Here is a 16,261-nt window from a genome sequence, read left to right on the forward strand (position 1 = left end):
CCTGAATATTCATTGGAAGGACTGATGCTGAAACTGAAGCTCCAATACTTCGGTCCCCTAATGCAAAGAGCCAGCTCACTGGAAAAGACCCTGATGCTGGGAAAGAATGAGGGCAGGAGGAGGGCGGGATGAGATGGCTGGATGGCATCACTGACTCAATGGACATAAGTTTGAGCAAACTCCAGGAGATAGTGAAGGGCGCAGAGGACAGGTGTGCTGCAGTCCATGGGATCACAAACAGACGCGACTTAGCAACTGAACAACAACAATAGATGTTCTATAACTAGGTTCTTGTAAGAATCTGAAACTAATAACAGGATCAATTCTAATTAAGAGGTCAGAAAGCATTTTGCAAAGCAGTTTTCAATTTAAATGGCAGGTGGCAAAGGCAGAAGAAATTATAAAACATACCCTGAACAGGAAAAATGGTATCAATTAATCAACTTCAAAACAGTTGATATAAGATGGAGAGAAAAGATGTCAGTGTTGTGCTGGGGGCGGATTCCATTCTTCTGACCTTTGAAAAGTTTTTACTTACAGTCAGGAAGATTAGCCAGTCTCCATTTTATTTCTGTGTCCTAACTTGTGTTGACTGTACACAAAAGTTTGGCCAGAGAGTTTGGCCACAAAAGTTTACCAGGCAGGTAAAACCAGAACAACAAAACTGTCAAAACATGAGAGACAAGGTTTTCCCAGCAAAGTGTAAAATTTTATTTTCTTTCAGGTAAACTCTCCGCTGCTATTTTACAGGAAAATAAGTATCTGTAAATAAAAGAACCATTCAATAATCAAATCTTCAGAGTTTTAATGATTTCATCAGCGTTAGAGAATTTACTCTCTTCTTACCACGAAGGTCATCATAGCACCCTCTAAAATGAATTTAACACAACGATTAATTTACATACACAGATTGCACTTGAAGAGTAACTGCTTTTAAATAGACCAATTTCATCTTCAGGTCATTAGATGTGGCATCTGAATCACACAGGTCAGTTGATCGCTATAAAGCAAGCCAATATGAGTAAGTCGCATATTCTAAAATGTCTAATCCAGAGTTCAGACCTGCTGAGGAGTTTGCTGTCTACCATCTCATGTCTCAGCTTCTTAATCTATGCTACTGATACATTTCCAGTGATTTCATTCTATCCCATTAAGAGGTTGTATTAAGAATTAGGTCCTAACACTTTATTGGCATCATCATTTAAAAATCATTCACCTAATTTTAGGAAGCACTTATACTTTTCACTCTGCCACTTGTTGTTCTTTACCTCAAATGTATAGTTTCTTTCTTGAACACTTCTGCCATTTCACCTACTTCTTTGCCGGTGGGCACATAAACATACACAAAAGCATAGTAGTATCTATGGGCCACATGTCTATAAGCTGGTTTCTGTTTTCTTCAAGGAAAGCTATTCTTCTGGGGCTTCCTCTTTCCTCTAAGAAACCACCGGTAATACTACCCTCTCCCCAACCAGACTACTTAAGAGACCAAAAGCACAGCTTTCCATGGTGGGAATGAGGAGCTGAGATGACCAGGCAGGTGAAAAACCCTACTGAGGAGATAAAGTCTTTTGTGAATGAAAAGTCCTACTGAGGAGTAATGTCTGTTTGTGAACCTGGATTCATCTTTGATTCCACTGAGCATATGTGAGTAGATATTCAAATATTTCAAGGAAACAAGGCTATAATCTCAACTCTTATTTCAATACCTGTTACCTCTAGGTAGTGTCTCACTAAATTTTGCCACCAGGCACCCTTTAGCACTGTCCTGGGTACATTGCAAACACTGGTCCTGCCTAATATTTTTTTCCCCTAAACTCCTAATTATTTCCCCCAAGCTCCACACAGTTCTTTTCAAGGACTGTGTCGCTGACATTTTTCCCAATATATTTTGTGCTCTCTTGCAATGCTGGACCTTCAAACGCTCAAATCTAAAGGCTCCGTCACTACAGGTTACCAGAAACAAAACACTCTTTGATCTAATCTGATTTTTAATGCAATTACTAGTGATTTATTTTTCAAGGAAGCAAATAATTACAGAGCAAGAGAAAACACTGCTGAGATGATGCCTGGTCCCTTCTACCCTTCTAGGGCAGGGCTAGACTTGAGAGGAAGCAAATGTATATTCATGGTGTCTTTATTATCAAAATCAGAGTAAAATGACTACATCAGGAAGTAGCAATAATGAATGTCACGATGGAAATGATATGCCTAGAATGAATCCAGCAGCATCTGGATCTCTGTTTTGTGGGGGAAATAAGATGAAAACCCATGTCGTATGGAAAGAAATATGACAAGGAGTGCTCACAGATGCACCCTGCTTTGGGAACCCGTCTCTCTGAAATCCAGCGTTCAAAGGTCATCACATTTCATTTTCAACAGTTTTCACTTTCTTCCCATTCTCCCAATGTAAGGAGATATATTTCTACATTACTCAGGAATTATTAGAAATTTCATTCCATTAGAACAAGGAATAACAAGTATTCTGGGACATAGGTGTAAAATTTGTCTTTTTCTACTGAGTGATAAGACATAATTGTCAATAAAGTGCATTTCACATAAAAGTACCATTAGGAGAGTAAAGTGCAATGTGTAAGGTACTTCAAATAGTGCAAAGTTGCTAAATATATACATTGTATGTGCCAAGTACAAATAAAGCAGGATCTTATCTACCGGAAGCCAGAGAGAACAATGGAAATATACTTCCCCATCTTTCATCCTTTGCAGGTCAGTATATTTTGGTCCGTGTGTGTGTGTGTGTTTGTGTGTATGTGTGTGTGACTGCCCCTGTATATTACATAACTGCTTAATGGTCTGTGCAAATGTCTGAAGCTAGTTCCCTAGAATCTGAAACCTTTAAACACTGACATAACTATGCCATCTTCACATCACAGAAGCATTAGGCTTGTAATAATGGTTGAGATATTTCAGCCTGAAAATCTGGTAAGGCAGGTATTTGACTTCGAATTAAATGTTTAATGAGAACTATTAAAAACACAATAACTATAACACTACCGAGAGACACCCCTATGAAATAAGCATATGACTCGTCTTGTTCATTTTCTCTTGGTTTCACACTACCATGGAGGAGAGGAGGGGTCTGGGTATTAGGACTTGCTCTTGGAGTCGGTGAACTGAGCAGATCCTGAACGTTGCTGAGTGATCCGTTGTGAGGCAGGGCAGTGATGTTGAGCAGGTGGCAGAGCAGGGGGTACAGATCTATAGAGTTCATGGCTGCTTTTGTGAAATTCTTTCGGAAGGCAGGACCGTGGGCTAAGAAAATAGGATGCATTTCTGCTAATGCATTGTCGTACCCGTGGTTGCCTACTGTGAAGATAAAATGCATGAACAAGTTAGCCAACCAGATGGTATTAAAATGGAAATAACTGTATCATTGAATGCTGGACTTACATGCAAATTTTATCTAATTTGACTTTTAAGTAAAAGAATCCTTTACACATCATCTCTGCTGTGGTCAACATCACGATTCAATTCAGGAAACGAAAAGTCAAATGATCATAAATCTTTCCCATAGGCCACAGGAAGAAGGGTAAACTTCCCTGAGCCAAGTCGGGGGAACACAAAAGTGATTTTTTTATTGGCAGGTAAACTAATTTTCAGCAATTACTTGTTAGGTACCTACTATGTTCCAGTTATTGTTCTAAAGATAAAGGGATAAAGGTGCCTTGGTCATGAAGCCAATAATTCATAATTTATCATTATGATAATTCATAATTTATCAGTTGACTCATTAGAAAAGACCCTGATGCTGGGAAAGACTGAGGGCGGGAGGAGAAGAAGGTGACAGAGGACCAGATGGTTGGATGGCATCACCGACTCAACGGACAGGAGTTTGAGCAAACTCTGGGAGATAGTGAAGAACAGGGAAGCCTGGTGTGCTGCAGTCCACGGGGTCACAAAGAGTTGAACACAACATAGTGACTGAACAACAATCAAAAAATAAAGATCTGAACTTGTGGGTAAAATCTTGTCTTGGTGTTTCAGATCAGGATCCAGCTTAGCACTGTCTGCTTTAGTATGGCTACAAAAAAAGTTAAAAACTTTTGGAGTCTTGATAAGTCAGAAGAAGATACAAAATTGAAGGATGAAAACCCCTGCATAATAAAAGCTGCCTTTTAAAGGCTTGTGGCTCTAGCATAATATCAGGGTTCTACTGCCAATAAAATGGCAACCAAAGAGAATTGAAAGGCTGTATTTTAAAGGTGGTGAGAATGACTGGCAAATTGGCCTCTACTGCTTGTGTTTGCTACTAGGAAATGTGCAATGGGAACACAGAATTGAAAAAAAAATCCTAAATCAATTCCTCTGAGAGTCGTCTTCTCAGAGTAATTCCAAATCTGCCTGGCAAAATCCATCTTTTAAAGGAGTCATTTTTAGTGCTATGATTCTTTTGAGTTTCTTATTCAAGGGGAAATAATGCTGGATTTATGAATCACTAGGAATCATCTGACTGGGGCTGTGCTATTCTACTTAATCAACAGGAACATTGGGAAATGTGCCATTATATAATTTGTAATTGGATGATTGTTGGGCTCCTGTCTATGAAAAGTTGGATCTAGACTCTAATCATGAAGGCAAAGTAAATCCTATCACACTTCTTACTAGAAAATCAGACTTGAAGTGAACTCATTATGACTTAGAAAACCTTTCCCATGAAGAGGGACTTTTTTTCCTAGTGGTGAATGCTCAGTCACTCAGTTATGTCCAAATATTTGCAACTCCATGGACCATAGCCCACCAGGCTCCTCTGTCCATGGAATTCTCCAGGCAAGAATACTGGAGTGGGTTGTCATTTCCTTTTCCAGGGGATCCTCCCAACCCAGGAATTGAACCTGGGTCTCCAGCATTACAGGCAGACAGACTCCTTACCACTGAGCCACCCAGGAAGCCCTTCCTAGCGGTAGCCCCTACCATAAACGCTTGATCCAGCAGACAGTATTTAATAATGGATGCCTAAGGGCAGTGGGGTCAACAGAGGATGAGATGGCTGGATGGCATCACCAACTCAGTGGACGTGAGTTTGAGTGAATTCCGGGAGTTGGTGATGGACAGGGAGGCCTGGCGTGCTGCGATTCATGGGGTCGCAAAGAGTCGGACACGACTGAGCGACTCAACTCAACTGAACTGAAGGGCAGTGGTTCTCAAACTTGACCGTGTATGAGACTCCGGGGTAGGGAGGGTGGGTGCAGGTAAAAACACAGATCTCTGGGCTCCACCCTCTCAGTTCCCAGTTTAGTAGATCTGGGTTGGGCCCAAGAATCTGCATGTCTAATGAGTTCCCAGGAGATTTGGATGATGCTGGTCCAGGGAACACATTTTGAGAACCGCTGCTTTTGGACATTAGGGCTGAATTCTCTTCTAGAACTCAGGCTGAGAAGGACTGTAGTAGCCAGTACTTAATTATTTTGTTGAAAAAATAATTATGTTGAACATTAACATAAACAGGAGCACCATTAAGGTTTTAGATTCAAAATAGGAGTGACCATCTATTATGTAATTGTAGTTCACTGAACCAAAGTTTCAAGAGAGCCACTGACATTTATGTTAATTGTTAATTGTAATTCTGTCTCTTCAGAGACAGCAGTTCTTTTCTAAGCAACTCCTCTCACATAAGAGTCACCTGCACAATACATGAAAGCCTGAACATATAAAGCTGGCAACTATTCCCATGGCCAAAGAAATTATTTTTAAAAACTTTAATACAGCTCTCCTGGCCTGATTAAATATTGGTTTACAGATTATTATCTGTATGTAAAACCTGTTTTAAGGATCTGAATCCATCACATATACATCTGCCAGTATGACTCATTTATGCTCTATAAATGCCACTGCCAGGTAACTGCTTTTCTCTTTATCAATAAACATGATGCGAACCCAATTCTACCTAAAGGGACATTTTTTTAATATCTCAAATGTATCAAGGAGCATTTCTAGTCAGTGTCAGTACCATATGCTTGCTTCAACATTCAGTAACAATGGAAACAACCCCCAGTGAATTGGTTGGTAGTGCGTGTGAATGTCTCTATCAGCCAGGGAAGCAGATCCCATGCCAGGTAATTTAAGAGAGGGAGTTTCAGATGAGGGCTAGTGTTGAAGCTCAGAAGTAAACATGAGATGGCAAGGTTACCCCATGAGTAGACCAGTGGGAATAGTCCCCAGTGGCAACCTCAATGGCCCCCAGAGCTGGAGAGACAGAAGGAAGAGGTGGAGTCACCAGAGCCCCAAAGGCAGGACTACTCAGTAGGAGCTGAGGCCACAGACAGGGAGGTTTTCCAGAGCTGGGATCACAGTGGACATGAAGTCCTAGGCTGGGGCAGACAGAATGGGGGACAGACCCTGGCTTCTGCCAAACTCCTGCCTTCCATACTCCTGCCAAGGTTCTCTATTGGCCAAATGGAACCAGAAACCAGCTTACAAAGTAGCTTGGGAAATTTAGTCTGTAGAGATCTGTCACTGCTGATATCGGAGAAGGCAATGGCACCCCACTCCAGTACTCTTGCCTGGAAAATCCCATGGATGGAGGAGCCTGGTAGGCTGCAGTCTATGGGGTCGCTAAGAATCGGACATGACTGAGAGACTTCCTTTTCATTTTTCACTTTTATGCATTGGAGAAGGAAATGGCACCCCACTCCAGTGTTCTTGCCTGGAGAATCCCAGGGATGGGGGAGCCTCGTAGGCTTCCGTCTATGTGGTCGCACAGAGTCGGACATGACTGAATCGACTTAGCAGCAGCAGCAGCAGGGATCTGTCACTGCTGATACAGAGCAGATCAGGGTAAGGGTGGGCAGTCAGTTTGAGAGCAAATATGCAAATGGAAGGCACGATAAAGATGAGTTACATCCTGTGGATGACTTCCATTTGACTGACTTGTTAAAAGCTGTGTGAAAAGGGAAAACTACACGTTATGGATGGCTCCTCTGTCCATGGAATTCTCCAGGCAAGAATAGTGGAGCGGGCTGCCATGCCCTCCTCCAGGGGATCTTTCCAACCCGGGGATCGAACCTGGGTCTGCTACAGTGCAGACAAATTCTTTACCATCTGAGCCACCAGGGAAGCCTCTATTATGGATGGCAGAAAGTTATTTTGTACGCTTGAATTTTCAATGGGATTTCCATCATCTTCTAAATTTATATAATGGAAACACCTCCAGAATTACACCACTAGGTATTCATTAGGAAAATATATCTTGATATATGTTTATCCATGCCAATATGCACTTCTTTTTAGAAATGTTCCCAAGGTGTAAAGCAAAGCTGGCCTATATTTTGTAGAGCCACAGGGCAAAAGAAACTAGAAAGCTGACAACTGCAGAGAAAAATAGAGATGACGCTTTTATGAAACCAGAGTATGAAACAGATGCAGAAAATGATTCAATTTACAAAACTCAGGTTTTTCTCAGGAACATAATGGTTATAACGGGCACGGTGCTTATCTTTGGTCTGATGACTTCAAGAGAAGTAAATGTTTCACTTTTAGTAGGTTACCTCATTTTAAAGTCCCAGTAAATCTTTATTGGGATATTTATTGGATCTTTATTTAGCTATTAATGTATGACACTAGCCTAGTTATTCAATCGGTAAACAGAATGTTGAATACAGCAGAAACAACTCCCAGTTGGCCTCCACTTTAGCAGACGATGCAGAATGGGGAGAAAGACTGTAACATACTCACACAGGAAGTCATCTGACTTATTCCGTAAAATATGCCAGCCGTGGTCAGCCACTGCGAGAATGGGCTGAATTCGACTGTTGTGTTTGTAATGCCATCTTTCCGGAACCTCTTCCTTTTTGTAAACAGTCAGATTAGGATGAGCTTGAGCTAGTGCTTCATAGACTTCATCAAATTTGCCTAAAACAGAAGGACGAGGAGAAGCAGTCAGAACAAGACTTTTCACCGCTACAGCCAAGAAGCAACCATGGTAACAGAGGTCAGTCAATGCAGACATCCTACTGATGTAGACAGTCAGCAAGTTCAAGGTAATGAAGTCTTACCAGACAATTTAGAGCCCCTGCCCGCCCCCGCTCCCCACGGGGGAAACTGAGAAATAATCTTCTCTTAAAATAAATTCACCTTCAGAGAAGACATTTTATTGAACCAGAAATCTCTAAAGACTTAAATACACATGTCCATGTGTGCATGAGTGTGCTAAGCTGTTTCAGTTATGCTCAACTCTTTGCAACCCTGGGGATGTAAAACTTTAAAAAAAAAAAAGGCCTTTTTATTTTATATTGGAGTGTAGTTGATTGACAACGTTGGATTCTTTTCAGTTGCACAACAAAGTGATTTCAGTTATACACATACAGGTATCCATTCTCTTTCAAATTCTTTTTGGGCATGTTAAACGTTTTGAGTTTGTTTAAAACTCAAACAGAATCTACCTTTAAAACAGAAATAATGAATGACAGGTTGGTATGAGGCTTTGAGATGAGGTTTGTAAAAAGTTTCAGGCCCTAAAGCCTGTGCTCTGCAACAAGAGAAGGCACTGCAATGAGAAGCCTTCACACCACAACTAGAGAAAAGCCCACACAGCAATGAAGACCCACGTCCACACCCCGCCCCAGATCACCACTCAGTTCAGGCTGACCTTCCCTGGGCAAGATGGCGGCCACTGGCGATTGGTCAATCAAGGTGTAGTGCTCTCTATCCAGATATTGGTCAAGCTCTATGATCCTCTCCTGGGAACACTGAGTCATTCCATGGTCACTTGTGATGATCAGGTTCAGAACATTCCACAATTTTGCCTTTTTCAGCATTTGTATGAGATATCCTAACTTGTGGTCAATATCTGAAATGACAGGCCCCATGAGCGGACTGTCTGGTCCCAACTGGTGGCCCATATCATCAGGTTCCTCCCAATAAAGAAGACCAAGACTGATGGGCTCTTTTGACGTAAACCACTCAATAATTTTGGCAACTCTGTCTTCAAATGAAACGGAGTCATTGTAAGGCATGTAGTGAGTGGGAAAACTTCCATGTATTTTGACGTCTGTTCCGGGCCACATGGCCGCACCACTCGTGTGTCCTGCCCTCTGATTTGTGATCCATATCGGTGTCGCTTCTTCCCAAAACTCAGAATCATAAATATCCATGTCATCCAAGGAGAAAGATTTGTTCAGAATAGGGTCATACATGTCATTTGCCACAATACCATGATTCTCAGCAAAGAGGCCAGTGACCAAAGTATAATGGTTAGGGTAGGTCTTTGTAATAAAAATATTAGTAACTTGCTGCACCTGGACACCGTATTTCATAATATAGTGAAAATGGGGTGTTGGAACTCTGTATAAATAATCCCAGCGGAATCCGTCAAATGAAACTAGCAGAACCTTTGGCTGGTCTGATTGGAGAGAAAATGTAACTGAAAGTGTTAATGCAGCAAGCATGAAGGACACCCGGAGAAGTTTTGAAGTCATTTTTAAACTACTTGATTGCTTCAGTGTAAGATAATCTGTATAAGAAAAATATAGAAGTTAATGGCAATAATTTCGTTTTACATACTTTACCCAAAACAGAGAATGATGGCACTTAGTAACCCCAGTTATAGTATACATCACAGCCTGGAAGGTTTATGTTGCAGAATTTCATCTTAAACAAGAAACATGGGGCTCTCTATAACAAAGCTAAGAAATATATTCACACTTTAGAAATTGTTTTAGTTTCTAAGAACTTACCAAAACATTTCCTCAAAGAAATTATGTAAATTATATCCCCAAATATTATTTTAAAAGATGAAATAATTTGCATACAACTTTTCAGAAACATTTTCAGGTTGACTTAGACTTCTGGCTCCTGCTCATGGACATTTATACATGTCCAAATATTCCGGGAAGTGGTGATGGACAGGGAGACCTGGCATGCTGCAGTCCATGGGGTTGCAAAGAGTCGGACACAACTGAGCAACTGAACTGAACTGAAATACCTATGGACACATTCATCATTAGTGTTCGACATGCTGTAGGAACCTAGCAACAGGAATTAGCACTAGCAAACTCAAAAATAATATTGTTTAAAAATACATAGGTAAACCTCCATGTTTCAATGGCAAGGCCTTATGTTTGGTCCATCATAGTAAGAGATTAACTTGGTGTCTTGAAGTGACATGAAAACTGTGACATTCTAATATATTTGTGAAACATAATCGGTATTCATGTATTAATAATCAAAGCATGTGTGTGTGCTAAATTGCTTCAGTCATGTCTGACTCTATGCAACCCTATGAACTGCAGCCTGCCAGGCTCCTCTGTTCATGGGATTTTCCGGGCAAGAATACTGGAGTGGGTTGCCATTTCCTTCTCCAAATAATCAAAGCATGTTGTTGTTGTTGTTTGGTCGCCCAGTCATGTCTGACTCTTTGAGACTCCATGGACTGCAGCACACCAGGCCTCTCTGTCTCTCACCATGTCCTGAAGTTTGCCCAAGTTCATGTCTATTGCATAAGTGATGCCATCTAGCCATCCCATCCTCTGACGCCCTCTTCTCCTTCTGCCCTCAATCAAAACATAGTCTTCTTTAAATAAAACAGTTAGGTTCGGAACTAAGTATAACAGAAGTGTAAATCTGAAATTTGATGTTGACCTTCCTAATGTTAGTGGCTTCCCTGGTGGCTCAGTTGGTAAAGCGTCTGCCTGCAATGCAGGAAACCTGGGTTCGATCCCTGGGTCGGGAAAATCCCCTGGAGAAGGAAATGGCAACCCACTCCAGTATTCTTGCCTGGAGAATTCCATGGACAGAGGAGCCTGGTGGGCTACAGTCCATGGGGTCACAAAGAGTCAGACAAGACAGTGACTTTCACTTTCATTTTTCCTAATGTTAAAATTCATCAACATTTAATCTTATCAGTGGTGTGTGTAGAACAGGCACTTCCCAGGATTAAATAAATCTCTTGGGATCAAAGCAGTTGTAATTGCTGTTGTTCACCTGCCTCTATTTCTAAAAAGCTTTTATTCTATTCAAGAAAGCTAATAAGAGATAATACGAAAAACAATACATATGTAAATTTTGTCAGTTCTCATTAGGTTTGCAAATCCAGTCAGGATTTCCCTCTGCTCTTCATTCTTGCATGAAGTTATTTATAAGCCCACCAAACCTGGATCTAACTATATTTTGTGCCAAGAAATCTCTTGAATTCAGTTTTTGACACCTTCCTAATTTGAATATGCTGAAAACATTTTTAAACCTCAGAAAAAGAACCTGTCTTGCCCTCCTATTTTATAAGTGCTGGTAAATAAAAATTGCTTGGCATGCCTGCTTTGCTACCAGGGGCAAGCATTCTGCTTCTGTTTTGTTTTGTTTGTTTTTTTTAACCATGATTTCAGCATACCAGAACATTACTTAAACTGAAATTGTTGTAGGTATTGATCTCCAGACAATGGCTCAAAAATTAAATTTAAAAAACTATTCTTCAAATGGCAAGAAACTTCCCAGTTCTGGAAGGAACATGAATAATCAGTCCCAATAAGGAACTGCAAAAATATTTACTAACATTTCTAGCTAAGAATGGTGATTCTTCCTCTTCCTCTCTTGTCCTTCACTTTCTTAACACAAGAAAGGATACTATGAACCAAATATAATTTAAAGCTAAAAAATGAATCAACGACATGAAACATCTGATTTCTCCTCTATTGTAGTAAATTAATTCAGCAACTGTAATAAGCAGGACCGAACTGCTTTCCTGGGACAAACGCAAATAAACAAAGGCTAACCATTGCCTCAAGCTTAGGAATGTTTGGTAAGAGGAACCAACATTATCACATCGATGACATAAAGCAACAAACAGGGAAGCGGGGGTGGGGATGGAAGAAATCTGATTTCTTTCTTTTCCAACACAAAGTGCTTCATGGCGCTGTGGAATCCCTCGTTCTGGGTCCAGATTTCACTGGGCTGCTTTCCAATTCCTCGCCCCTCCAGCCCTTCCCCTACAGCCTTGGAAATCTAGAGGAAAGGGGCGCCAAGAAAGGAGAGGAGAGAAAGTGAAGGATGAGAAGGTGTATGTAGAGCGAACAGACGTCAAGAGGATGGTGATGCGTATCCCCATCGTTTTCACCGGGATTTCATCCTAGCTCCGGGAAGGATCTCGGCGTAGGGTACGTTCCCAATTTGTAGAACTCCAGCCCGCCCACCGAGGCCAGAAGATGCCCTAACGTGGGCTCTGTACAAGTGTGCAGTGGAAACGGGAGGAAGGATAGTTTGGGGGTCCCTAAAGAGGCAGGTGGGTCTCGAGGAGGCCAGCCTCCCACTTTCCCCGACTCTTACCCTCGCGGCGATCCGCTCAGTCCGCATCGGTTTGGGGCAATGGGAGGGAAGGCCTGGAAAGGGATCCCTCCCGCAGACCCGGGGCAACAGCCAGGAGCCGGCGGGAGCAAAGGGTGCCCCCCAAATCCACAGCTGCTCACCTGCTCGCCAACTCAACGCAGAGCACCTGACCAGCACTGCACCTGACCAGCACCGCCTACCGGCCGCAGGCCCCGCCTCTTGGCTCCTATTGGCTACGGGACAAAGAGAAAGCCGGGCTCCTGGGAGTGGCTGCCCCGTCTGTCAATCAGTGGGGCGGGCACTGCGGGATTTGAAGGGTGGATCCGGCGGGAGTCAGGGGAGTGAGGGGTGACTTGGACCCAGCCTGGAGGTTCCAGGGGGCAGGAAGGAGAAGGAGCCCCAGGGCTCGCTAAGGCCCCCTCTGCCGGATCACAGAAACATTCTGCATTGTGCCTTTTCTAGACGGGCAGTTATGCTGTGGGCAGTGATGCAGAGAGGTCATAGGGCTCTACTCCCAATAGTGGTTGATGTGTTTCAACACTGTTTTCGTTAAAAGCTACTATTCTCTTACCCGATTTCTCATCTCCAGTTTTCTTCTGTTTTCTGATCACAAATGGGTAGCACCATACTCTGGACTTTGCTCCGAGGAACACCAGAGCACCCCGGGAGGTCAATGGGACTATACAAAATCTAATTTAAAAGGATTTAATTTTACCGTCCTGGTTTTTGCAAGGTCAGGTCTCTGAGGAATCTGCAATAGTGTGGTTCCTGAGAATGCACATATTACACCAAACCAGGTTCAGAATCGGGTTAATCTGCACCGGCTGCGAGGCTGAATAGCTATGCCAGGCACCAGATTCTGCTCCTAGCTTTGTTTTTAAACATGCAGGATTGAACTTCGGATCTGATTCCTCTTTCTTGACCCTGTTTCTTCTATTCCCATTCTGAAATGAATTAATTTTTTAGTGTTTTTTGTCTTGTTTTGTTTTGTTTTGTAATGGATGGTATTTTTAGGCGGGAGGGAGTGCAGACAGGTACCTAGTTTGCCAATATGATCTCAGCTATATTTATCATAAATTATAGCAGTGACTTCCAGTTCCCCTGAAAAAATTTGTCCATCTACACAATTCCCAAACCTAATTCTAACCACCCTGCAATGGGCAATAATATCTGCTGGTTGTTGCAACTTAAATGTAAATATCTAATTAGCGGTTAAAATGGAGAGCAGAACCAGTAGTTCTGGGTCCCCTGGAGCTCACTTCCCTGGTACACCAGAACTGTAATGAATAGACAGCCTTGCTGAGAGTTAATTAAACAAGGCAAACATTTTGGTCATTGTTTTTTCTCCTTCTCTCAACTTCCCATAGAGGGACAGTCCCTACCCCAATGGCTCCTTTCCCACAGCGTCATACCACCCACAGGGGGATCTGGGCACTCTTCCACAGCCTTTTATTTGTAATGACTTGAGTTTATGGTTTTCCACACGTGGGATGGGGATTGAGAGGGAGACTGATGTCTGTGTTTGGCCAGATTCAGTTGCAGTGAAGCTGAACAGGTTGTTCCAAGTCCCCAAAGCCCTGTCCTTTGAAATTGCCCCAACTTGGAACAGGGTGGCCCAATATTATAAGTCTTTGTCCCCCAAGAATAGACCAACCCTATGTTCTCCCAAAACATTCAGAGAACAGCATATGCTGATTAGAGAGCAGAGTAGTGAAAACAGGCTTGTCTTTTACATGGATCGCTGAATACTGTTGGAGTCTGTTCAGATGGCACTGCTTGGCTCTGCAAACTTTTTACGAAGACAAGATTGTATTCACAAGTCACCTCTGCGACACAGGCATGATGCAGCTGTTAACCACAATGCACAGCACGGAAAATGACTCATGAGGGGCCCGGCGAGTGCCAGAGACACTGCCCAGATCTCCATGTGATGACATCTAGAGTCAACTGGCAGGCTAATGATATAACTCATGTTGCTAATAGGGAAAAAACCTGGCTTACATAGTAGAGATAGAAGAATGATTGTAAAAACATGGAAATCCTGCTTCCACATCTGTACCAGCCCTTCTGCCCTGTCTGTTGCCTTGAGCTCTGTCCAATTGCCATCACTACTCAGCCAATTATGGTCACCTAAGCTAGCGATCCCCAACTTTTTTGGCACTGGGGACAGGTTTCGTGGAAGACAATTTTTCCATGGACTCAGGGTGGGGTGGGGATGGTTTAGGGATGATTCAAATGCATTACATTTATTGTGCACTTTATTTCTATTACGATTACATCAGCTCCACCTCAGGTCATCAGGCATTTGGTCCTGGAGGCTGGGGACCCCTGGCCTAAACCACAAACTGGTTGACTGTTGCTATTCCTTTGTTTTATATTATTGAATTAATATAATTGTTGATTAATATAATGACTGAGCTAGTAACATTTTTATGCATAATGGTATAACAGAAGAATCAGCTTCTTTCAAGGGTTTTGGGGTACAGATGGGGATTCCTCTACCTATCTAAAGAAGTCTAATAGGGGTTTGAGAGCAGAATTATTTTCTTTCTGAGGAGCTAGAAGAGGTTTGAGTTAAAACTAAAATAGGATTTTTTTTTTTTTTAATGAAATAGCCGAGACTGGTTCTGCAACAGTCGTATTCTTTTCAAAACTAGTGTATACACCATGGTAGGGTGAATGAGAAAATTATTTTACAAAAATTTAAAAAATCTTTAGGGTTGTAATATACTTCATCACAACAATAAATTAAAGCAAAGTCTATCTATTAGGCCTTTATAGAACATTCTGTAAAATATGAGTCTCACATATTGAACAGCCATAGATTAAGAATCACAAGGATTCTCTTAGGCAAACTCTGGGAGATGGGGATGGACAAGGAAGCCTGGCATGCTGCAGTCCATGCAGTCACAAAGAGTAGGATACGACTTGGTGACTGAACAACAATAAGGATTCTGGTTCTGAACTGACCTTAATTATTTTTTTAATTTAAGTATAGCTGATTTACAATGTTTCAGGTGTACAGCAAAGCGATTCAGTTATATATATATACTTTTTCAGATTCTCTTCCATTATAGGTTATTAAAAGATACTGAATATAGTTCCCTGTGATATACAGTAGGTCCTTGTTGTTTATCTATTTTATATATAAGTAAGTGAAAGTTGCTTAGTCATGTCTGACTCTTTGTGACCCCATGGACTATACAGTCCATGGAATTCTCCAGGCCAGAATACTGGGGTGGGTAGCCTTTCCCTTCTCCAGGGGATCTTCCCAACCCAGGAATTGAACCGGCATCTCCTGCATTGCAGATGGATTCTTTACCAGCTGAGCTACCAGGGAAGCCCATTTTATGTATAGTAATGTGTATCTGTTAATCCCAAATTCCTGACTTAGCCCTAATTTCTGATTATCCCCTGTCTCTAGGGATGACTTTTCACTTGATAAATAGTAGTACTTCACTGTACTCAGCAGAAGTACAACCCAATGAAAGAAAAGTTAAATTATAGACTATTTAAAGATTTAGTCCAAGTATTTTTATGCTTATTAGTAATTTAGGCTGCTAATGCTATATTTGTACCTAATAGGACTCTATTTCCACACATTTAGTATGCTTTACCCTCAGAAAGCTTTATGGAAGTCAAATATAACCTTGTAAACTTCTTTGCATGACCAGATTTTGCAAATTGTATTCATAGTATATTATTTTTTCTAGAGTTACTGGAACAAATCACCACCACCTAGATGGCTTAGGTCAACAGAAATGTATTCTCCCACAGCTTTGGAAGCTTGAAGTCTGAAGTCCAGATGTTGGCAGGGCCACCCTCCTCCAGAGGCTCCAAGGAAGAATACTGCCTTGTCTCTTCCAGCTTCCACTGATTCTGGCATTCCTGGGCCTGATGCAACTCAGCTCCAGTCACTGCCCCCATCGTCACATGCTGTTTTCCTCTGTAAGTCTCTATGTCTTCACGTGGCCTTGTTATGAGGGCA

General features: G+C 41.9%; 1 protein-coding gene across 2 annotated transcripts; it reads right to left on the minus strand.

Moving 5' to 3' along the window:
• Positions 1-687: 687 nt before the first annotated feature.
• On the minus strand, positions 688-12,514 carry ENPP5 (ectonucleotide pyrophosphatase/phosphodiesterase 5 (putative)). Of its 2 annotated transcripts, none has more exons than XM_027524274.1 (4): positions 12,274-12,466; positions 8,606-9,469; positions 7,693-7,869; positions 688-3,327 (listed from the first exon to the last, which is right to left on the minus strand). In XM_027524274.1, exons 2-4 carry the CDS (start codon positions 9,432-9,434, stop codon positions 2,900-2,902), a joined length of 1,434 nt encoding a protein of 477 aa, XP_027380075.1. In that variant the 5' UTR covers positions 9,435-9,469; positions 12,274-12,466; the 3' UTR covers positions 688-2,899. The 2 variants fall into 2 exon arrangements, with proteins under 2 accessions (XP_027380075.1, XP_027380074.1); XM_027524273.1 differs by having other exon boundaries at positions 789-3,327; positions 12,414-12,514.
• Positions 12,515-16,261: the final 3,747 nt, after the last annotated feature.

This window comes from Bos indicus x Bos taurus, chromosome 23 (assembly GCF_003369695.1).
Source record: "Bos indicus x Bos taurus breed Angus x Brahman F1 hybrid chromosome 23, Bos_hybrid_MaternalHap_v2.0, whole genome shotgun sequence".
NCBI lineage: Eukaryota > Metazoa > Chordata > Mammalia > Artiodactyla > Bovidae > Bos > Bos indicus x Bos taurus.

What these genes read in the sequence shown, in the direction of transcription:
- ENPP5 (XM_027524274.1), bottom strand. Translation starts at nt 9,434, where the DNA reads ATGACTTCAAAACTTCTCCGGGTGTCCTTCATGCTTGCTGCATTAACA. An exon ending in CGCCATCTTGCCCAGGGAAG is followed by an intron (nt 7,870 to 8,605) that starts GTCAGCCTGAAC and finishes CTTCTGTTTTAG; the next exon opens with GCAAATTTGATGAAGTCTAT. An exon ending in TAAGTCAGATGACTTCCTGT is followed by an intron (nt 3,328 to 7,692) that starts GTGAGTATGTTA and finishes TTATCTTCACAG; the next exon opens with TAGGCAACCACGGGTACGAC.